Raw genomic sequence first — 24,282 nt, 5'->3', positions numbered from 1 at the left:
TCTGCTGAGAATCTGCATTTCCGTCCCAGATATACTGAATCAGAATCTACAGTTTAACAAGATCTCCAGGTGATTCTCATGTGTAATAAATTTTGAGAACCTCTCAGAGCTGGTCCCTAGCCAGCGGCATTAGCATCACCTGGGAACTTGTTAGAAATGCAAATTCTCAGCAGGGGCAGGGGCACGAACTGGAATGAATCAGTTTGAAGCCTGGAAAAATGTTACATTATGAGTCATCCCATTGGATCAATAAATTGGCAGAAAGCAAAGCTGGAACATTTAAAAGAAACTGCTAAGCATAAGGATTTTACTTTTCCTTGGTCATTCACGATGCTTCTCACTCACCATTGAGGGCCTTCACACTTTTTAGCAATCTATTTTTATACACCTTTCCATCAGCTGAAAGATAAGACACAATTCACAATACAGGTTAAATGGAGGAGAGCCTCAAAAGACAGCACAACATCCATAATTTCAGGAAAAAACCTTCAGATTTGTTTGGAAGTTGATTCTATTTTACCCTCAAGTAAGAATGAAACCAAAGATGATGAAAGCTTTCACCCTTATAAACCTACCCATTGATTATATTCTAAAACATTTTATTTCCATTTCTCTCTTTTTTCTTCTTTCTCTTACTCCCTTGACTTCCCTCTTCTCCTTGGTCTTGGCTTAGATGAGGTAGTGCTCTCATGGTGAAAGGAATATTTAGCCTTCATGGTGGAGACTAGTGAAAGAAGCTGCCAGCTCCCAGTATTAAAATATAAGTGACAAGAGCAGGATTTCTTCTTGTGTGAGAACTGTGTTTTCTAAATAGGCTTTATAGAGCACACACCTGTATAATTTTAGAAGTTCTCACACACAAGCCCCTGAGTCCAAGCTGCAAAGGATGTGCTAAGTACTTACTGTCACTTGGCAGAGTTTTCAACAGCTCTTTATGCTCCTTATCAGTCAGTAACAACCCCATTCTCCTCAGCACCCTTCTCAGATTACGGACATCCACCTTCTCTCCTTTGGAAAGATGGAAATTGTTAACATGTAAGAATTTTAGGAATGGACTACTGACTTCACATTATGAAGAAGATAATAATGTATGCAGCTTCATCCTTAATTAGAAGAGCAAATTTACCATTAAACTTGTTAAACTACATAAAGGACACGTGGGTATGTGGTTTAAGTCAGAAACAGAATTTATGCTTTTAATTCAAGCAAAAGAAAGGCTTATATAATTCTAGATACTAGTCAAATACCATCATATTACTCAAATAATGGTTTTTTTTGGACACATTGGCCACAATTTCCTGACTATACTACAAAAGCTTCACCTTGAGATTGAAAATCTCGACTTATATTTTGGCTGCTTAAATAATGGTGAAGTAAAAATACGTCAAAACTCCACATAATACAGGTCTATATCAGAAAAAGAACTCTGGTGATGCAGTGGTTAAGTGCTCAGCTGCTAACCAAAAGGTCAGCAGTTTGAACCTACCAGCGTTCTGCTGGAGAAATATCTGGCGGTCTGCTTCTATAAAGATTTACAGCGTTGGAAACCCTATGGGGCAGTTCTACTCTGCCCTAGAGGGTCACTATGAGTCAAAATTGACTCGATGGGAATGGTAAATACCAGAAAGATCCCAAATTAAACAGAAAGATTATGAAACATTTAACTATTACATTTGTAGGGGAGTCAACTTGCCATGTCAATAGCCTGAAAATAAAACTACTGTTTAAAAAACACTTGCTTTTGTTTCTACAAAGTATTAAAAAGGAAAAAAACCAAACCCACTCCTGTCGAGTCGATTCTGATTCAGCAACACTATAGGACAGAGTAGAACTGCCCCTTACAAAGCATTAAGATGTCAGTTAATAACGAATGCCCTTTTCACCGTAACTTCTTACTCACCTGTAAAAGCTTTCACGTTATCCATTGCCACATTCAGATGAACCCTTCCATCCTCTGTAAGAAAAGAAAATTCGGGCACAGAGATCAAATCTTAGACTTACAAAAATAATATGAAATTTTCAAGTTGTAAAATAAAGGGTTGGAATTGAGCTGCTTTTCATGATTTTCTCTACTAACTCCTTTAACTCCAAATAATCGAGAAATGGAGGAAAGAACATCACACACCCTTAATACAGTGGGGAAGAAAATTTAATAGTAGTCTCTTCTAACAGGACTCTTTCCTTCCTTCGGGCCTGTAAGGGGAGCATATTTCAAAGGACAAGATTTAATTTGAACCTAGAAGTCATTTATTTACATAAGTAGCAGACCCTTATACCTTAGCAGCAAGCCATCTTTCCACTCTCTAAATTTTGCATACATCACTCAGGCTGTAAGCTATCCGAGAACAGGGATAATGCCTTAATTTTCTTTATGCTTGTTAGCTGCCATTGAGGTGTCCCTGACTCATGGTGACTCCAAGCACAATGGAAAGGGACCATTACAGCCCAAAGGATTTCCATTGGTTGACCTTTTTTGGAAGTAGATCCCAAGCCTTTCACCCTAGCCTGTCTTAGTCTGGAAGCTCCGCTGAAATCTGTTCTGTGTCATAGCAACACACACGCCTGCACTGACAGGAGAGTGGTGGCTGTGCTTGAAGTTCACTGGCCGGAAGCTGAACCTAGGTCTCCTGTACGGAAGGCAAGTATTCTACTACTGAACCACCACTGCCCCCTATATTGCCCCTTCCCCAGTACAGTGTTTGGCGTATAGTTTGTGCTAGTTAAATGAATGAAAGAATTCCAGTGATACACAAGCGGTCTCACTGTTGGATAAGAAAAATATATTCTGTCATTTTCTTTTATATGCAGGTTCTAAAAAATACCTCACTGGTAATAACACCTTTTCCAGTAGAAAGCATTTTGACATACCCTAGCTAAGATGTAGGGACAATATCACAATGAAAGTGATTTATGTTGATTTTTTTTTTCATGCTAGGAATAATAAAATAATTACTAATGTTGCTAAATTCAGGGAGAGAGAGGTTCTAAACTCCAAGCCTGGCCACAATTTTTTTTTTTTTCTCCAATATTAATTCTTCTTCTTTTTTTTTTTTAATTGTGCTTTAGGTGAAAGTTTACAGAGAAAATGAGTTTCTCATTAAACAGTCAATACACAAAATTGTTTTGTGACATTGGTTGCCAACCCTGCGACGTGTCAACACTCTTCCCTTCTCTACCCCGGGTTCCCTATTCCCATTCATCCAGTTATTCTGTCCCTTCCTGCCTTCTCATCTTTGCTTTGGGCTGGTGTGCCCATTTAGTCTCGTATACATGATTGAACTATCAAGCACGTTCCTCATGTATGTTGTTTGCTCTACAGACCTGTCTAATCTTTGGCTGAATGGTGAACCTTGGGAGTGACTTCAGTACTGAGTTAAAAGGGTGTCTGGGGGTCATACTCTTGGGATTTTTCCAGTCTCTGTCAGACCAGCAAGTCTGCTCTTTTTTGTGTGTGAATTTGAGTTTTATTCTACACTTTTCTCCAGTTCTGTCTGCGACCCTTTATTGTGACCTTTGTCAGAGCAGTCAGTGGTGGTAGATGGGTACCATCTAGTTGTTCTGGGCATAACTGTTTTTTATGTTAAGGCCAATTAGAGGTAAGAGTAGCATGGAAGATGTTTACTGGTAGCACTATACCTGTCAATCACTGGTTGAGGCTAGAAGGCCTGAATTAGGGGAGAAAATTAAAACAAACAAACAAACACAACCCAAACCTGTTGCTGTCGAGCTGATTCTGACTCATAGCGACCCTACAGGACAGAGTAGAACTGCCCCACAGAATTTCCAAGGAGCACCTGGTGGATCTGAACTGCCAACCTTTTGGTTAGCAGCCAAACTCTAAACCCCTATGCCACCGGGGTTTGAATTAGGGGAGAAGAGCTATTTATTTACTTTGGTTTGTCATGTGCTGGCTCTACTGAAAGATATATTGTCTTGCTCTCTGATGGAAGCTTCTTTTTTCATCAGATTTTTAATGGGGGAAGCCCCTGTCTCTGGGTCCGAATTCAAGAGCCCTCTAATGAGAAAATCTTAGCCTGGGGCTCATCCCTTGGCAATTTCTCCCTAATGAATTATCCTAGATTTGCCTCTTTGACCTTTTTGTCCAGTTAAATTGGTCTTAGTTGTTGCCGTGGATTGAATTGTGGCCCCCCAAAATGTCTGGCAACTTGGCTAGGTCATGATTCCCAATAGTGTGTGATTGTCCACCATTTTGTCATCTGATGTGATTTTCCTATGTGTTATAAATCCTATCTCTATGATGTTGATGAGAAGGGATTAGAGGCAGGACTCAAGCTACAAGTTTGGATTGTGTCTTGAGCCAATCTCGTTCGAGACCTAAAAGAGAGAAGCAAGTGGAGAGACATGGGGACCTCATACCATCAACAGAGAAGCACCAACAGCATAGCTCATCTTTTAGACCTTAGGGTCCCTGTGCTGGAAGCTCCTTGACCAGGGGAAGATTGATGACACGGGCCTTTCCCAGGGCTGACAAAGAAAGAAAGCCTTCCCCTGGAGCTGGCACCCTGAATTCGGACTTCTAGCCTCCTAGGCTATGAGATAATAAACTTGGCTTTTTTAAAGCCATCCACTTGTGGTATTTCTGTTATAGCAGTACTAGATAATTAAAACAATTATTAATGAAACTTTTTTCCTTATGAAAAAAAAGATATACATTTGAAGAAAGGAAGGAAAGTAAGAAAAGAAGCAGGAAGGATAGTAACATTTGTTACCTCTAGCCAGTGGGTACACAAATGTTTGTTATATTGTTCTACATTTTTCTGTATGTTTGAAACATTTCATCATAAGTTTTTCAAAGGAGATTAAAAAATAGGTTTACTTACAGAAGCCCTCATACAGAAGCCCTAAGATTGCCCCTAGGTACAGTGACATCTGAAATTCTTACCATCAACTGGCAGGTGGTTCAGTAGGTCGTTATATTCCTCATTCTGAAGCTCAACTTCCATGTTTTCCATAAGAGTTTCCAGCTTACTGACATAGATTTTTTTTCCTTAGGAAAGAAGTGAATGGAAATAAGAAATACAACTAATTCCAAGAAATGGAAAATGCTAGCTTTGAGCATGCATCCATCCTAACTGGAGATTGAAACATACTGGCCATTTATAGTCTGAAATTGGATAGTCGGTGGTAATAAAGCAGAAAATATTCCCTCAAAACTGTACTATCACTTTCAATTGAAGTCATCATGGATGAAAAGAATTAGGTAAGTCTGAAGAATTGTGGGAGAGATAACCAAGATTAGAATCCTGCTATTCTAATATTCCACTAAATGAAAATAAAATTTCAGACTTGTAATATTATTAACAATAACTTCCTCAAATGTAGTTTTACCCCAAGAAGAATGGTAGATTATAAGACACAAATTCAGAATCAATAAACCAGTGGAATAACAAGATTCTAATCAGTGAGAAAGAACAGAAATTTTAAAAGTAAATGTAAAGCACAATAAATTTCAGCTGTTCTCATGATTCTTACCTTCCAGAGGCTTCACACTATCCAGTAATCTTTTCTTATACACCTTTCCATCTCCTGTAAGATATGGTAAAATTCAGGTCAAAGAAAAAGGGTATAAAATCTATAATTTCATAAATAAAGGCATTTTATATGATTCACCTAGAAAATTATACACACACACACACACACACACTTCTTTCTTTTGCTTTCTTCTCTTCTTTTACTGCATTTTGGCCCCTCTGCCTTTTCCTCTTTTCCCTGCATGTGCTCTAGGGTCATGAGATATAATTCCTAACAGTGTATGTTTAGCCCTGATTGTAGATCTTATAAAGAGATGATATTAAAATGAGTTAATAAAAGAAGGGTGAGAATGTTACACAACTCGAAGAATGTAATCAATGTCACTAAATGGTACATGTAGAAACTGTTGAATTGATGTATGTTTTGCTGCATATATCCTCAACAAGAAGCAAAATTATATATAAAAAAATAGTTAACAACCCAAACAGTAATATCAACAAAAAACCCACTGCCATTGAGTTGATTCCGACTCATAGCAACCCTATGGGACAGAGCAGAACTGCCCTATAGGGTTTCCAAGGCTGCAAATCTTTACGGAAGCAGGCTGCCATATCTTTCTCCCTCAGGGCTATTGGTGGGTTTGAACTGATGACCTTTTGGCTAGCAGCTGAGTGCTTTAACCATTGTGCCACCAGGGCTCCTAAACAGTAGTATAAACTATTTAAATAAAAAATTAAAAAAAATTTGTTTTCTAAACAAACTTGTTCCATAAATGGAGCTAAAATTCAGTAGGGACAGAGAACAGGGTACATCTATCAGCTCAACCCATTCCCATGAGTCCTATGTGTCCTCAGAGGCCTCCATCCATCTGCAGTGTTGACAGAGTCCTCAGCATGACTGTATGCCTGCAGTGGTCGCCATCACCGTCTATCTGCTACTTTCTGCATCTCTATTCTGCTCTCTCAGAGCCAAAGTCCTCAGAAGGCTGCAGTTCTCATAATTCTCCCCTTGAGAGAGAGCTGGGAGAATGCCAGTAGACCTGACAGTGAGTGTCCACAGCCTTAGGTGTATGTGGGGAGAATGCGGATGGCACAGGGCATCTGCTGACCAAAGTGCTACTTCTGCCACCAGGGGTGGTAGCTCCTCAACAATGTCCAGACTTACTCTAGCCTGGGTGGTATTTGGGGACAGGAACTATGGGGGGGGGGGCGAGGATGCCTATTGAGGGGGTTCTGTGACTGGGTAGGGGGAACAGGTGAAGCACAGGTTGGCCTCAGGGGGGCCTGGTGGGGGGCCCACGCAGGTTTCCAGGAGGTGAAATTTCCAGCGGGGCTGACTGGTTGGGGCACTGACCAATCAGGGTGGATATCGACAGTGTAAGCACAGAGTCCCAGAGGTCCCCTACTCTTAGGTGTTTACCTTTTAGGTGCTGGATTTTGAGGAGGTGGGAGGGCTACCAAGGGACAGATGGAAGGTTTGGGGTACGTTCAGGAGGCTACAGAAGAATTTAGCTGGGTAACTATTAAAATATTTACCAGGGACCTACTGGTTAAAAGGGAAAAGGGAAGTTTCTCACTTAAAAGGGGAGACATTTTTCACTTGCAAATTAAAGTACAAGTGACAAGCACGAGGTTTCTTATGCCAGAACTGCGTTTTTCTTAGTGGGTTTCACAGGGCACCAGAAAGTTCTCACCCAGAAGCCCCCAACATCACATTTCCCTGAATACCATGGTGGTATGTTAAATACTTACTACAGATTGGCAGAGTTTTTGACAGCATCAAGCGTTCTTTGTCAGTGACCTCAATTCCCATGTTTGCCAGTACATTTTTTAAATCCCTTGCATCAATCTTTTCTCCTTTGAAGAGATAAGAATTGTTTCAGGTAACAGTGTTAGGGAGATATTTAATTATTCCAAATTACGAAAAATATAATCCAATATAGCACTCTTTCCAATTGCAGGATGAAGTATAAACATATGTGCTGACTTCAGTTACATAGAATTATTGTGAAATTCGTTACTTGAAAGGGTTCTTTAATCTAACTAAGATGAAATTTAGCTTAAAATTTAACTTCTATCCTGTGTATGGGTCAGTATGGCAAGGAGTAACATGGGTACTTACGATGGTATATAGATGACCATGACTTATCATGGTATATAGATGACCTATCTACATATCCACTACCTGCAAGTAATATCTCTTACTACTTCATGGCTTGAGTTATGGGACTATGTTTACAGTGACCATTTGTGTTCACCTATATTTTGGTTCTTTAAACACTAGTAAATTGAATACATTACTGGCCAAAACATTGGGTAAGTTAATATCTCTTTTTTTGAGTGCATTTTCTTAAAATTCTAATAATCTAAAATATTGTCAATAAGAAAATTATCAACAAACATCCAAAAGAAAAGAATGAACATATCAGTTGTGACTGTGGTTGTTGTTAGGTGCCATTGAGTCAGTTCCGACTCATAGTGACCCTATGTACAATGGAACGAAATACTGCCCGGTCCTGAGCCATCCTCACAATCTTTTCTATGTTTGAGCCTATTGTTGCAGCCACTGTGTCAATACATCTTGTTGAGAGTCTTCCTCTTTTTTGATGACCCTCTACTTTAACAAGCATGATGTCTTTTTCTAGGGACTGGTCCCTCCTGATCACAAGTCCAAAGTACATGAGACAAAGTCTCACCATCCTTGCTTCCAAGGAGCACTCTGGCTGTATTTCTTCCAAGACAGGCTTGTTAGTTCTTCTGGCAGTCCACGGTATATTCAATATTCTTTATCAACACGATAATTCAAAGGCATCAATTCTTCTATGGTCTTCCTTATTCATTGTCCAGCTTTCACATGCATATGAGGCAGTTGAAAATATCATGGCTTGGGTCAGGTATACCTTAGTCCTCATAGTGACATCTTTTGCTTTTTAACACTTTAAAGAGGTCTTTTGCAGTAGATTTGCCCAATGCAGTAGGTCATTTGATTTCCTGACTGCTGCTTCCATGGGTGTTCATTGTGGATCCAAGAAAAATGAAATTCTTGACGTCAGTCTTTTCTCATGATGCTTATTGGTCCAGTTGTGAGGATTTTTGTTTTCTTTATGTTGAGGAGTAATCCATACTGAAGGCTGCAGTCTTTGGTCTTCATCAGTAAGTGCTTCAAGTCCTCTTCACTTTTCAGCAAGCAAGGTTGTGTCATCTGCATATCACAGGTTGTTAATGAGTCTTCTTCCAATCTTGATGCCACATTCTTCTTCATATAATCCAGCTTCTCAGATTATTTGTCCAGCATACAGATTGAATAAATATAGTGAAAGGATACAACCCTGAGGCACACCTTTCTTGATTTTAAACCATGCAGTATCTCCTTGTTCTGTTAGAATGACTACCTTTTGGTCTATGCACAGGTTCCACATGAGCACAATTAAGTGTTCTGGAATTCCCATTCTTCACAATGTTATCCATAATTTGTTATGACCGACATAGTCAAATGCCTTTGCAGAGTCAATAAAACACAGGTAAACATCTTTCTGGTATTTTCTGCTTTCAGCCAAGATCAATCTGACATCATCAATGATATCTCTTGTTCCACATCCGCTTCTGAATCTGGCTTGAATTTCTGGCAGCTCCCTGTTGATGTACTGCTGCAACCGCTTTTGAATGATCTTCGACAAAATTTTACTTGCCATGTGATATTAATGATATTGTTCAACAATTTCCACATTCTGTTGGATCATTTTCTTTGGAATGGGCACAAACATGGATCTCTGAGGTGGTTGGCCAGGTAGCTGTCTTCCAAATGTCTTGGCTTGGACAAGTGAGCACCTCCAGCACTGCATCTGCTTGTTAAAACATATCAGTTGGCATTTTGTCAATTCCTGGAGCCTTGTTTTTCACCAGTGTCTTCAGTGCAGCTTGGACTTCTTCCTTGGTTCTTGATCATATGCTACCTCCTGAAATGGCTGAATGTTGACCAATTCTTTTTGGTACAGTGACTCTGTGTATTCCTTCCGTCTTCTTCTTTTTTTTTTTAATAATTTTTATTGAGCTTTAAGTGAACGTTTACAAATCAAGTCAGTCTGTCACATATAAGCTTATATACACCTTACTCCATACTCCCACTTATTCTCCCCCTAATGAGTCAGCCCACTCCCTCCTTCCAGTCTCTCCTTTTGTGACAATTTTGCCAGTTTTTAAACCTCTCTACCCTCCTATCTCCCCCCCAGACAGGAGATGCCAAAAGTCTCAAGTGTCCATCTGTTCCATCTTCTTTTGATGCTTCTTTTGCGCCATTCAATATTTTGCCCATAGAATCCTTCACAATTGCAATTCGAGGCTTGAATTTTTTCTACAGTTCTTTTAGCTTGAGAAATTCTGAGCGTGTTTTCCTACTCCAGGTCTTTCCACATTTCATTATAATATTTCACTTTGTCTTCTTGAACTGCCCTTTGAAATCTTCTGTTCAGCTCTTTTACTTAATCATTTCTTCTAAATGGTGACCAGAGGAGGTAAACTACTGCTTTAAAAAGGTGATTCTCTACAAAGCATCAAGATCTCAATTTTATAGTGTCTTACACAAATTCTCACTCACCTGTAAAAGCTTTTGCTGCATCCATCAACACATTCAAACTAACCTTCTCATCTTCTGTAAGAAAAGTCAGAATACAGACTCAGAGATGAGAAACTGACACTTGAAAAATTATATAAAATTCTTAAACTAAGATATGGTATATGAAATTCCTGTAATTTTTTAATGCTTTATTCTAAGAATTTCTTATTTTCAATTCATGGAAACACGTAATAGAGGAAAGAAGATCTAAGATTTAAGTATATAACCATTCAATTAATATAACTTCTTTTTTATTCCATAAGCTGTTAGTTGTTAAAAATCTTCAGAGCATTATGGTAAGAGGAGTTGTTTTTTTTTTTTTTTTTAATTTTAAAGCAATGCCATTCTATAGGCCAGTCCTCCTTTCAGACTTAGTTCTCTTGCATTGAGTAGATGGCTGGGACAGGTTAGAGGAGAAGTTGTCAGAGTGTGGTCTGTGAACCTCTGGAGTCACCCAAAACTCTGACTTTTTTCACAGTGTTGATACTGACGGTGAAAAAGCAATGGTGGGTAAAATTTCTAGCATCTTTGCATTATTCAAGGCAGTGGCAACAAACTGTACCAGCAGTCATTGTGTTCTTTACTATACACACATGCAGTAAAATGTCAGTTTTACTTAAGAATATCCTTGATAAAACAGCAAAAGCTATTAATTTTATTAAATCACAACCCTTGAGTATACATCTTTTTAATACTCAGTGTAACGAAATGAGACGTATGCATAAAACATGTTGGCTACATACTGAAATAGGATGATTTCTCGAGGAAGAGTATTTGTGTGATTGAGTTGTGAGCAAACCAGTTGCTTTTTCTTGGAACATCATTTTCACTGAGAAAATGACTGAAGGGAAAACTGTAGCTATTTAAACTTAGTTATTTGGGGGACACCTCAAAAACAAACAAAGTAAGCCTATAATTTCAAGAAAAACAACTGACATCAAATGTTTTAATGATAGAATTAAAAGCTTTCAAGCAAAAATTAGAATATTGGAAGACTTATATCTGCACTGTGACTTGACTGTTTCCCATTGCTCTTTTGATGAGATTGGTGGTAATATTAACAAATACAATTTTTGGATATTAAATAATGAAATATGTCAATATTTGGAAATCTGTATAACTCAGTGAATTAATATTCTCCAAATGATGAAAACATGGCATTACAAAATCACACATGGGTAAAAAATGACAGTATAAGATAGACCAATGAACTTTATTGTAACCAAGTATGAAAAGTTCATTGATATGGCTTCTGATCTTACATTACAATTACACTTTAGAAACTATCACTTTCTGCTTTGGAGTAATATCTAAGAAGAATATCCAGGAGTATCTGAAAAAGCTACTGAAATACTCCTTCCTTTTCCAATTACATATATTTGTGTGAGGCCAGATTGTCTTTACATACTTCAACCAAAACAGTATATACCAATAGATCGAATGCAGGAGCAGCTATGTGAATCCAGCCAGACAGTAAAATGATTTACAAAACTGTAAAACAATGCTTCTCTTCTCACTAATTTCTTTGCCTAGTTTTGGGAAAACATAGTTATTTTTCAAAAAAAATATGTTTTTTATTTAACATGTAATGGATTTCTTATCATTATTCTTAACCAGATTAATAAACATTGTTAAAATGTGTGCTTTAACTTCTAGTACAATAAATATCGATAGATATAATCCACAAAATCAAAAGCTCTTTTTCTTTCAATTAAGAGTGTGAAGAAGTTCTGAGACCAAAAAGTTTGAAAGTCACTGGGTTAGCAGGTACACGCAGTAACAGGCAAGATTCCATATGCTTGTTGCCTGATCCAAATCCAATAATATTTATCACTTAGCCAAGGAGATCCTCAGACTCAAACTTTGCTAGCTCTTGTGTTCTTGCATTTCCCCCTGGACGGTAAGCTCCTCTGAGGGCAGACACCGTATCTCTGTTCCTCCTTGTACCCCTAAACATTCTTAATTTCTAGTAAATACATTGCACGGACATAGTATCAACATTTGGCAAATAAACAAGGCAACACTAACATATTGTTGGACTCAGTAAGTATTTGTGGAATGAATCAATAAAAGAAAGAAATGTATTCAAAACTTAGGACCTTGATTCTTGAATAATGAAGTCCTGCCCCAGCAAAAGATACTCTTTTTTTTTTTTTATTGTACTGTAATGAAGGTTTACAGAGCAAACAAGCTTCTCATTAAGCAATTAATACACATATTGTTTTGTGACATTGGTTGCCAACCCCACAACATGCCAACACTCTCTTCCTTCTTGACCTTAGGTTTCCCATTACCCGCTTTTCTGTCCCCTCCTGCCTTCTCGTCCCTAGCCCCTGGGTTGGTGTGCCCATTTAGTCTTGTTGTGTTTTACGGGCCTGTCTAATCTTTGGCTGAAGGGTACTAAAGATATTCTTTCTAGTCCTTAGAGTTTCATGCTGTTTACTAAGAATCTTGAAACCAGCCCTTTGTGCTGGTCAAGATGCTTGGCGATCGCTAGCTACCAAGCTCAGTTAGTGGGTTCTGGTGAAGAAGGAAGAGGCTACACCCCTCCTTTTCTTCAATCTTGAGACCTTTCAACTCAGTCCTGAGACCATCTCAGGTTTGCTGTTTTAAAAAATGGTCAGTCTATATGTTTATGCATGCATCTTTATATCATCATTTCCTCCCCTTTTTCTTCTCTCATACTTTTCCCTCACCTCTCTTAACCACTTTCTTCCATAACCTACTCTTTAATTACATTCTTTATCTTTCAAAGTTTCCCTTATTGTGTCCTTCTATTCCTTTGGTTTTCCTGTACTCTCAGGGACACTGTCATTGTTTTCATGGATTAAAGACATCTAACTTAAAGATTAATAACAATAATAGGACAGCTTAGAAAAGGGTGAGAGTGGTTGTACAACTTGAAGAATGTAATCAATGTCACACTGAATTGTACATGTAGAAATGGCTGAATTGGTGTATGTTTTGCTGTATAAATTCTCAATAAAAACAAAAATTAAAATAAATTAATAAAAAATAGTAAGGAAATGCATTTTCAGTTTTTGTCTGATACCTTGTACCTGAATGTCCTGTAAGTACCTCAAATTTAATCATGTCTTAAATACATTTTTTTTTCTTCATTCTACTCCCTCTGCTGTTTTCTCTTTTTTTTTTTGATCTGTGGCAATCATAGAAGTGATAAATCTCTGGTTCATACTTTTAGTATGTCCCTCTTTCACCTCCCTATCAAATCAGTCTTCCCCTACATATTACCACTGCGATCTCCTAGATAAGGCCCTTCTCATAGAGACGTTATGAGGCCCTACCATCTAGATCTTAGCGATAGTTTGTTAATCGTATATCTGCCCCCAATTTTTCTCTCTTCATCAGGTCTTTACTCACTGCTTTCATAGGAGGCTAGTCATTGTCTACTGGATAAAGGTGTCTGAAATGCTTACCAGTAACTGGTAAATGGGCTTGCAGGTCCTGGATTTCTTTTGGTTCAAGTCTGAACCCAGTGTTTTGTAGGACATTTTTCAGGTCACTGACATTAGCCATCCCTCCTTAATAAAGATAAGAAGTAGAAAATGATGTCACAAAATGAGAAGTGCAGATCATCATCCCCTACCTAGAAATGAAAGTGCGAGTTAGCATGAGAGTTGGGAACAGAACATTCTCTCATAACTAAACTTCTGGGAGAAGTTTATATGGAGGGGGGTGTAAAGAAAGAATTTAGCAACTCAGGAAAATTAGGCAAAGGCAATGACCAAACCATATTACTGGTCAAAAAGTAAGATTTGAAACTTTCTACAATAATGATAAATTATCTCCTATATGTAATTGTACATAAAGGAGAACTCCACTTAATGAGGCAGAATTACTGAAAACCACTGGTGTAGCAGGATTAATGATCAAATATCAGACCACTATGAAATATGAGGTTTTACAAAGAGCCAATGTATATGTTTTAAATACATTGTTAAATAATGAAATGTAAAAAATGAACTCAGAAAAACAAAAGAAAATGTATATGATTATTTACATGCTCTCTAGATGGTAAATATATACACTAAACTTTTAAAGATGTGTTCAGAATAAAAACCAAAACCAAACCCACTCATATATAATTAAATATATAAAAATGGAAAACAGCTGTATATCAAACTATAACATAACAGACAGAAAGTAGATTGGAGGTTGCCTAGGTTTGGGAGAGCTGGGGTGAAATGGGGAGTGACTGCTAATGGGTATGGAGCTTTCTTTTGGTGTAATAAAAATGTTCTAAAATTGATTGTGGTGATGGTTGCACAGCTCTGTGAGTATATTAAAAATCACTGAGTTGTACTTTCAAATGAATGAATTATATATGGTATGTAAATTATATCTCATAAGCATGTTTTAAAAAAATAACAAAATAAAAATGTAAATAACTAACTGAGAATATTTATCAGTATCTTTAGATATCTATAAAGATGTCATTCAAGTGAACAGGAAAAATGCTCAAACTCCAAGAAGATCATGGACAAAAGAGCTGGGCAAATAATTCAAAGATTGAAAGACATGATAGAAAAACATTTTCAACCTCAGTGATGTAAAATCAAAACAATAATTAGATTCTACTTTTTACCTATAAAATTTGCAAGGATCAAAAAATGTGAAAATAAACTATCGTGGCTGGGGCATAATGGTAATGGGTACTCTCATTTACTATGTGTTGTTGTGTCGTTGTATCAATTGCAACTCATAGCAGCCCATAGGACAGAGTAGAACTACCCTATAGGGTTTCCCAGGCTGTAAATCTTTATGGAAGCAGGTTGCCACATCCTTTTTCCCACGGAACTGCTGGTGGGTTTGAACCACCAAGCTTATGGTTAGCTGCCGAGTATTTAAACACTGAGCTACCAGGGCTCCTTCCATTTACTATGTATGGAGGTGTAAATTAATATATTTTTTTTGGAATGCAAATTGGGGCATGCATGAAACATGTTAAGATTCTTCGGCCTTGTAATTCCAGTTAGAGAAGTCTTTCCAAAGGTAATGCCTTTAAAGTTGGATCAAAGTTTACATACAAAGATGACAGATGTCTAAGAGGAAATCATTGGAGACTACCTAAATATTCAACAAGAGAAGAATGATTAAGTTGTAACACAACCAGATGATATAGTCATTAAAAAGGACATTTTCAAGTAATTTTTAAATAACAGTTTAAAATTATCATACCAAAAGTTTAGGATTAAATGTAGGATGCATATACACACAGAAGAATTTAATTAAAAATATACAACATATATAGAAAAAACAACAGAGGGAACTATAATAAAAAGGTAATATTATTTGAGATTATGGAAAATTACTTGTTTTTCTGTATGTTACTCTGAATATCCAGTTTATTCTCAAATACCCAGCATGTTGTAAGTACTCAAATATTTTTTGAATAAATGTGTAATTTCAAATGCATTACTGAATAAGAGTGTTATTTTCAGATTGTATACTCAGAGTAAAACAATTAGAATAATCTCAAATTTTGTTGACTCTATCCTTTTTCTCACTCACCTCTGAAAGATTTCACAGCATCTACTATATTTTTCTTAAAAACCTTTTGATCAGCTGTAAGATAAAATACAATTTATTGTATTTTTGGAGATTCATAAAAATAAAAGTGTATACTTACAGAAAGGGGTAATTTAGGAATTTATTACAACTTGCCATCAATGAAATAAAGATATTTAGACTCTATCCACTGGATGGAATACAAGCCTATTGTCAGTGATATGCCCTGTGGTGAAATACATATAGCTCTTTCTTTCCCATTTTCTCTTCTCTAATTTGGTTTCATTTTTCTTTCTTCACCTTTCCTACCCTTCTCCCCTACCTTAAACCAAAAAAAAAAAGGAAAAACCAAACTCATTGCCATCAAGTTGATTCTGACTCACAGCAACCCTATAGGACAGAATAGACTGCCCAATAGGGTTTCCAAGGCCGTAATCTTTTTTTTTTTTTAATGTTATTGTGCTTTACGTGAAAGTTTACAGCTCAAGTTAATTTCTCATTAAAAAATTCATACACATATTGCTTTGTGACATTGGTTGCAATTCCCACAATGTGACAGCATGCTCCCCCTTTCCACCCCAGGTTCCCTGTGTCCATTTGTCCAGTTCCTGTCCCTTAGTCCTTCTCGTCTTGTTTTTGGGCAGGAGTTGCCCATTGGTCTCGTATATTTGATTGAACTAAGAAGCACGTTCTTCACGTGTGTATTTTTTGTTTTGTAGGCCTCTCTAATCTTTGTCTGCAAAGTGGGCTTTGGGAGTGGTTTCAGTTCTGGGTTAGCAGAGTGTCCCAGGTCAGGGATACTCTCGGGGGTTCCTCCAGTCTCTGTCACACCAGTAAGTCTAGTTGTTTTTCATGAATTTGAATTCTATTCTACATTTTTCTCCCACTCTGTCTGGACAGCAGTCGTTGGTGATAGACAGCTGAGGCTATAATCTTTACAGAAGCAGACTGCCATGTCTTCCTCCCACGGAGTGGCTGGAGGGTTCAAACAGCCAACCTTTTGGTTAGCAGGCAAATGCTTAACCACTGTGCAACCAGGGCTCCGTATACTTTAGGTCTTAGATTTCTCCCAAGGGGACAAAAGAACTTGTTTGTCCTATGATGGGACTTCTGACTCAAGAAGTTCTTTATTCCTAAGCAAAAATCTAAATGATAATGGGATTTTAAAAAATGCTAGGAGGGACTGTGTCTTTTTAAAAAATATATTTCTCATTGACATAAAAATTTTCAAATATTAGAATTTCTAATACAAGATCCTAAAACCAAACTTCCTTGAGCTTTGTTTAAGAGGGCAGGGATCTGGAGAAATCGACATGGCCTTGTTCTCCCAGCGTTTAGGATAGTGTCATTCACACATCAGATCATCAATAAATGAATACATTTTCAGACATCAGTGAAGTAGAACACACTTAAATGCTCACCAGAAACTGGCAGAGTTTTCAGCAGCTTTTTGTGCTCCTTATCTGTGATCTCTATTCTCATGTTTTTCAAAACGTTTTTCACATCCCCAGTATGAATCTTCTCTCCTTCAGAAAGATGGAAACAGTCTCAAGTGAGAATGTAAATAAGAATTATGTACAGGTATGTATCACTTAATGTCCACAATATGTTCTGTGAAACAGAACATTATGTGATTTGGACGTTGTGCAGACATCCATGTATGTGGGGCATGGGGCTCCCAGGGGCATTCTGGCCTGGGGGCTGCTGTGTGGTGAGTGGCCTGGGAAGCTTTTGCTGCTGATGTCTCAAGTGAGTGCTTGGTTGGGTTTCACCCGCTGTTGCTGCTTTCTCTACTAAGCTAGTGGCAGGGAAGCCCAGCTCATCGGTAAGAACACGCCCGGGGAGGGGACAGTGCAGGCCAAGGGAAGCAAGTCCTTCCGAGCGAGGGCTGGGGTGTCTAGGGCGTACACCTTTCCATTGGTGCCCTACGGGACCATACTGGACAAAATGCAGAAGCTGAGGGGGACTGAAGTTGGGAGTTTGGACCTAGGCCTCTATAGCCACAGACTAGGTGGCTTTCAGGCCACGTGCAGCCACTAGGCAGAAGTGAGGCTTCTCAAGACAGGGGTCTGGCATCCTGGCACTCAGATACCTAAATGCGTCAGCCCACAGATGTATATGCAATCAGATACTGCAGAAGAGACGTTAAGCAACGAATACCTGTAATATTTTTTTATTATGATAACATTGGTGGTATTGTTAGTTGCCATCAAGTCAGCTCTGACTCATGGCAACCTCATGTGTAACAGAACAGAACATTGCCTGGTCCTGTGCCATATGCATGATATGATAACATATCATCAATCTATATATATGAAATATCCTTCCCAGCTGTAAAAGCAGGGTATAATGGAGGCATGTTTAACTAGTCAGAGTTGAGGAGGGGAGCCAGAAATTTTTCTTTAACCTAAGTAAAAGAGAATTTCTTATAATATGTATAAGACAATATCATATAGTAAGTAAAAAAAAAAAAAAAAACCCAAAAACCAAACCCACTGCTGTCAAGTTGATTCTGACTCACAGTGGCCCTATAGGACAGAGTAGAACTGCCCCATAGGGTTTCCAAGGAGCACCTAGTGGATTCCGAACTGCTGACTTTTTGGTAAGCAGCTGAACTCTTACCCACTACACCACCAGGGACTGTATAATTTCCCATCAATTTAGATGCTATTTGATGGCTAATACAAATAATTCAACCAGTAGGATAATAGCTGTATTTTTTTTTCTTCTTCTTCTTCCTCTTTCTTCTCTAATCCTTCCCTGTTCCCTTCTCCTTATTTTTTCTTATTTTGCCTGAATTACGGGACAGATTTTAAAAAATGACAATAGAAACTGTAAAAATCTCCAACTCAAGTGAATTTATATTTATATAATTATGCTGTAAGCTTTGGGAAGACAGAGGTCATCTTTCTCTATTCCAGCATAATGCCTGGAACACGGCTAATAATCAAATAAATATTTGTTGAATGAATGAATTGTTTAAGCATCAGTGAAGCAAAACATATTATTGATTAAACTTCAGAGTTCATTCACTTGATGACCACTGAGTGTTTACTACGTGAATAAAATAGTTTTAGATGGGAGAATACAGACAGTAAAACTGATGAACATGTAAAAAAATGAAAAACATAATTAGCAAACATGACTGTGTCCTTTTGTGCAAATATAACTGCAACATTCACCAAAATTGACCTTGCTTTAGAACACTTTCTATAATCATAATTTTATAAATTTTAAGTTGACCATATGAAGAGATTTAAGAAATTCTGTCCACTTGGAAATTACAAATAAAACACTCTAAATAATTTCTGGATTAAAAAGGAAGTTGAAACTGAGATTATAAACTATTTAGAAATGAAGGACACAACTTCTGTTTCCAACAAAACAACAGAGTAGGATGTGCTGAAATACACCTGCTGTAAATACCTAAAATGGATTTTAAAAAAATGATAAAAATAATTATAGATGCATGGCTGAGTTTACAAAGAATAAAGAGAAACATTTGGTTTCAACAAGTGGAGAGAGATTTAAGAGCCAGACTGATATGTACTTAATTTGGTGTAGAGACAACGCTGGTGAGTTATCTGACAAGATCTGGTCATAGTTTTGGTTTTAACGCCCAAGCAGGAGCAGGAGATGAGTGCCTGGACACGTGAGATAGAAAGATTTGAAATATTACATATTTAAAATACGTTAAAGAGAAAAGAAAGCATAGAACCACAAGAACAAGAAATTGTGCTAAAAAAAGGGCTAATCTGAAAACTAATTAAAGCAATATCTAGAAATAAAATTACAGCTATTAAAGTTAAGATGCCAGCAGACAAAAAATTAAGATCCCAGTGGATAAATAGTATATGAGAACATCTGTAGAGAGAATTAGTGAACTGGAAGAGAGATTTGAGAAATTCCCAAAACTTAGGACAAAGAGATAAAAATATAAGAGAGACAGAGAGAGAGATGAAGGTCAGAGTGAGAAGGCCCAATATACATAATGGAAAACTCAGTAATGCTGAGTTGATTCTGACACATGTGACCTTACGTGTTTCAGAGTAAAACTGTGCTCCATAGAGTTTTCAGTGATTGATTTTTTTGGGAGTAGATCAAGGTGCTGCTGGGTGGACTTGAATCTCCAACCTTTTGGATAGCAGCCAAGTGCATTAACAGTTGGCACCACCCAGGGACACCATAAAATAGGAGTTTCCAGAGGCAAGAAAAGAGAAAATAGAGGGCAGACAATATTCGAAACATAAGAATTGATGAAAAGCATGACTTTTCAGTTCCAAGAATCACAAGAGCCAAGCAGGAAAAATGAAAAGAAGTCTATCCATACTTGGACACATAATGAAACTACAGAACATCTAGAGATAATATTAAAAGTTACAAGAGAAAACGAGATTAACTATAAAGAAACAATGAATAGATACAGATGACTTCTCAACACAAATTAAAAAAAAAGAATTTTTTTTTTTAGAGACCAGAAGACAGTAGATAAATGAATACATACATATTTGTTTAGATTTCCTTCTATCTTTCTTACCTTTTTAAGTACAGTTTTTTTTAAAGACGAATAAAAATTTAATGCAATGTTTTTTAAAAAATACAAATGGATGCAAAAATCTGTGTTGAACAAAATATCAACATTTTAAATCAAGACAAATCGGACTCTGCACTTAACTTGCACAGTTGAGCTTTATTCTTCTTGCCCCGATCTCAGCCCTGTCCACAGATCCTGTCTTGATTTAAAATTTTTGTACTTTGTTCATCATGTATTTTTTTTTAAAATAACTTTTATTGTGCTTTAAGTGAAAGTTTACAAATCAAGTCAGTCTTAAGTACAGTTTTTTTTTTATAGGTTAATTTTACAATTTAATCTTTAGGTGACAAAATATTAAGACAGTACTGTGATTAAATTTGAGAAATAATAAATACACCCCAGAGAGAGACAGTATGACTGTCTCCCAGAGACGGAGACTTTGCTTCTCCTTATTCTGGGGAGAGGATGAAAACATTTAATTCTTCTTTACTTAATTAGACCTTACGTCTAATCCATCAGGAAATCTTATTGACCCTATTTTAAAAATGTATCCAGAATCCGGCAACTTTCCGTCATTTCCATTGCTTACCTCCCTGGTTTCAGTCTCCATCATCTCTCCAAAACCCCCCTAAATAGAGTCCCTGTTTCTAACCCTGGTTCCCCACCTCCCTCCAGTCTATTCTCAACACAGAATCTAGATAGACCTGATTAAAATATCACAGTATATCTCTGCTCTAAACCCTGCAATGGATTTCCATTTCTCTCAGAAAAAAGTCCAAGACCTTGCAAGGCTTTGATGGCCCTGGCTGATCTCACTCCATTATCTTTCTCTTCCCATCTTCTATTACTTTTTTTTCTTAGTTACTCAGTTTCAGCTACTCTGGCCTTTTTGTTGTTCCTTGCATACTCCAGGCATGCTCATACCATTGGGCCTTTGTCCCTGTCCTCATTGCCTGCAATACCCTTTTCCCAGAAATCCCCACATGGTCAAAACCTTTACCTCCTTCAAGTATTTGCTCAAATGTCACCTTCCCAATGAGGCCTGATTATCTGTTTAAAACCACAACTCCTCCCTTCCTTAACACATCCTACTCTCCCAACCCCCCTTATCTTTTCTACTGTTCTTTTTCATAGCATTTATCACCTAACATACTATATAATATACTTGTTTATTATGTTTATTGCTTATTGTTTCCCCTGCTAGAATGTAAACTCCATAAGGGCAGGGCTCTTCTGCTCACTGGTATATCCTAACTGCCTAGAATAATGCCTGGCATGTAGTAAATGCTCAATAAATAGTTGCTAAATGAATATATGGAGGAAAAACAATTGTGTTAAAATATAGTTTCATATAAAACTTTAAGATCACATAATATGATACTTACTGTAACATCTCACTCACCTGTAACACATTTAACTTTATCCATCAACACATTCAAATCAATCTTGCCATTATCTTTAAGACAATAAATAGAATAATTTTTTAGAAAAATGATATAAAACTCTTGAATTATGAAACAGAAACCTAAAATTCAACCATTGAAAAGCATTTACCTAGAAGTTTATTATTTTTTCACATCAGATACTCATCAATTTAATTTCTTTAGCTTCTGCTATCTATTCTATAAGCTATCAAAGTCTATACACCACAGTACTAGAGCAAGGTTTAAAAGCATTCTCCTTCCTTTGGGACAATCTTATCTATTAGGTTAGTCTTTCCTAGACAGGAGTCTGATACTTTTTGAAAATTAAAAAAAAATTGTTTAAAAATGGTGTTTCCATTTTTTCAGTGCTGACTTTACCTTTGGGCTTGTGATCACTTAGCACTAAGCGATTCCCTAAAAGGACAGTGTGTTGGCTGCTCTTAGGTTGCCAAAATGATAACCATCATGTTGATGTATTCAGTTAAAGTCCCAGTTATGATGACAAAACTTGTTTTGCAGTGACCATTCTCAAATGAAAGGCATTTTCATACCCCATGAATTTAGTTTCTTTAGTCAGTATTTCTCAAATTAAAGCCTGATGCCTCTGGAGGTCCATGGATACATTTTAAAGAATTTGTAAAATTGCACGTTTGAGAAACACTGAATATCTCACCCTGAGGGTGAGATACCAAGAATTACTTTGTATTCCCACCATTATCCAGCCCTTAGTTTAACAGTTTGGACAAGATTGATGTTCCATAAATGTTCACTAAATAATAAAACTCTAGCAAAATGCAAACATATTATAGAGAATGAGTTAACCTTAAAACCAGTATATATTCCAGTATCTATGGTGTTACATGGAGAGTGCCGACGTGCTATTTCTGTTGGGCAGCATTCTTGATGATCCTTCCAAAGTGGTAGCCACTGGGCTCAATTTGGTAGCTATGATGAAGGCTTTATTCTTTATTTTTCTCCTTTTCATATATATCCTATCTTCAGTCATTCCAGCTCTGACACTAGCCTCATGCCTAAAGTTTTCCTAAGAGGCATATTAATATCCAAAACTCTCACCATCAACTGGTAGGTCATTCTTCAATTCCTGGATTTCTTTCTCCTTGAGATCAATTCCCATGTTTTCCACAAAGTTGCCTATGTTATTTGATGACACCTTCATTCCTTAGGAAAGAAGGGGATGGATATGAGAAATATTTGTATGATGTATACAGTGGATCATTTTAGCTCATACCTAGGCATCAATATTGTATAGAGAATGAAGAGCAAAGTACAATTAAAATATTCAAGTAAAAATGGTTTTGGTGTCTAAGTCAGGAATCCTACACACAATGACCCAAGGAATTCTGTTATGGCTTTTAGGAGAACTTTTAAAAGAAAAAAAGGAGGAGTTAGACATGTCTAAGTCATGGCAAAGGCCAAAATCACTCTTATTAAATGTGTCTGGACAGTAGGATTTGAATCTTGCTAAATTAATGGAGGGCTATAACTCAGCAGTTCCCAAATGCCAGTCCATGGGTTTATCCTACCATAATTCCCTGGGGGAACTTTTTAATAACACACATTTCTAGGAACTGTCTCTGAAAATTCAGGATCAACATGACTGGAAAGAAGTCTAGTGATCTGAATGCTAACAATCATTTTCCCCTGGTGATCTGATGCCCAGCGTTATTTGGGAACTACCATAGTAAACTACTTTGGTGACAGCAGCGTATCTAAAGCATGTAAAGGATAAACACTGAAGTAATAAACAGCTGGGACAGCTGGACTAATAATCTGAAAACTGTAAAATAGGAAGAGTTTTTAAAAACATGATCAAAGCTTAAGGATCTCAGTTTTACCTGCCTTTTCATCATGTTTCTCACTCACCTTCGAGGCATGTCACTTCTTTCATCAATCTGTTCTTATATACCCTTCCTTTGGCTGTGAGACAGGGAAAAATTCTAGTCTCAGATATTTAAAAATAGTACAGAATATTAGTAATTTCAGAAACATAGACTTTTAAATGTTTTTTTTCCTTGACTTTTAAATATTATATTATTTCACTTTCAAGAATAAAACTCAGGAATGGGAAACACTCTTATTTGGTGAATCTATCATTTGGTCGTGGAGAGGAGAATATAAGGGACTACTTGGCACAAAGGTCTGTATTCACCACCTTCCTTGAAGGCTACTATAATAGTTTTAATGCTCACCATCAACTGGCAGATTGTTCAGAAGTTCCATGCCTGTATCTTCTGTGAGCGCTATCCCAATATTTTCCAGAAAATTTTCCAAGTTACTAGTATCAACCTTCTCACCTTTAAAAAATAAAAAGTGGTAATGGTTGAAAATTGTAATAATGCGGATTCTATATTATGGAAAATATTACCTATGGGTATGTGGTATCACTTTCAAAATCCTGGAACCATCGCAAGGAATTTCAGCCTTTATATGAATAACTCATCCAACAACCCGGACTCCAAATTTCCTGGCCTCTTTATCCTCAATCACCATTTCATAAATTTGAAATTCATCATGGATACATCCTGAACCTTGTCATCACCTGGAAATGCTTTACCTCTAAAACCTTAAATTCTAACATGACAATTTCTGGCCAGAATCTTACATTCTTCCATTTCTTAACTCCTACCACACCCATTATAGTGTCTATAGGAACTTTATTGCCCCTGCCCT

General features: G+C 37.2%; 1 protein-coding gene across 1 annotated transcript in view; it reads right to left on the bottom strand.

Annotated features, from left to right (window-relative positions):
* EFCAB3 (EF-hand calcium binding domain 3) overlaps positions 1–24,282 on the bottom strand; it is a 573,675-nt gene that overhangs the window by 39,688 nt on the left and 509,705 nt on the right. The window contains exons 174-187 of the mRNA XM_049861611.1: positions 23,802–23,906; positions 23,476–23,529; positions 22,666–22,770; positions 21,570–21,623; positions 17,055–17,159; positions 15,637–15,690; positions 13,542–13,646; positions 10,087–10,140; positions 7,245–7,349; positions 5,494–5,547; positions 4,904–5,008; positions 1,901–1,954; positions 904–1,008; positions 346–399 (exon numbers count right to left, since the gene is read on the bottom strand). Of these exons, the coding sequence (XP_049717568.1) occupies positions 346–399; positions 904–1,008; positions 1,901–1,954; positions 4,904–5,008; positions 5,494–5,547; positions 7,245–7,349; positions 10,087–10,140; positions 13,542–13,646; positions 15,637–15,690; positions 17,055–17,159; positions 21,570–21,623; positions 22,666–22,770; positions 23,476–23,529; positions 23,802–23,906 (1,113 nt within the window). The remainder of the gene's footprint in view (positions 1–345; positions 400–903; positions 1,009–1,900; positions 1,955–4,903; positions 5,009–5,493; positions 5,548–7,244; positions 7,350–10,086; positions 10,141–13,541; positions 13,647–15,636; positions 15,691–17,054; positions 17,160–21,569; positions 21,624–22,665; positions 22,771–23,475; positions 23,530–23,801; positions 23,907–24,282) is intronic.

This window comes from Elephas maximus, chromosome 19 (assembly GCF_024166365.1).
Source record: "Elephas maximus indicus isolate mEleMax1 chromosome 19, mEleMax1 primary haplotype, whole genome shotgun sequence".
In the NCBI taxonomy this organism is placed as follows: Eukaryota; Metazoa; Chordata; class Mammalia; order Proboscidea; family Elephantidae; genus Elephas; species Elephas maximus.
Note: the sequence above shows the minus strand (reverse complement) of the source record. Positions and strands in the feature narration are given on the sequence as shown.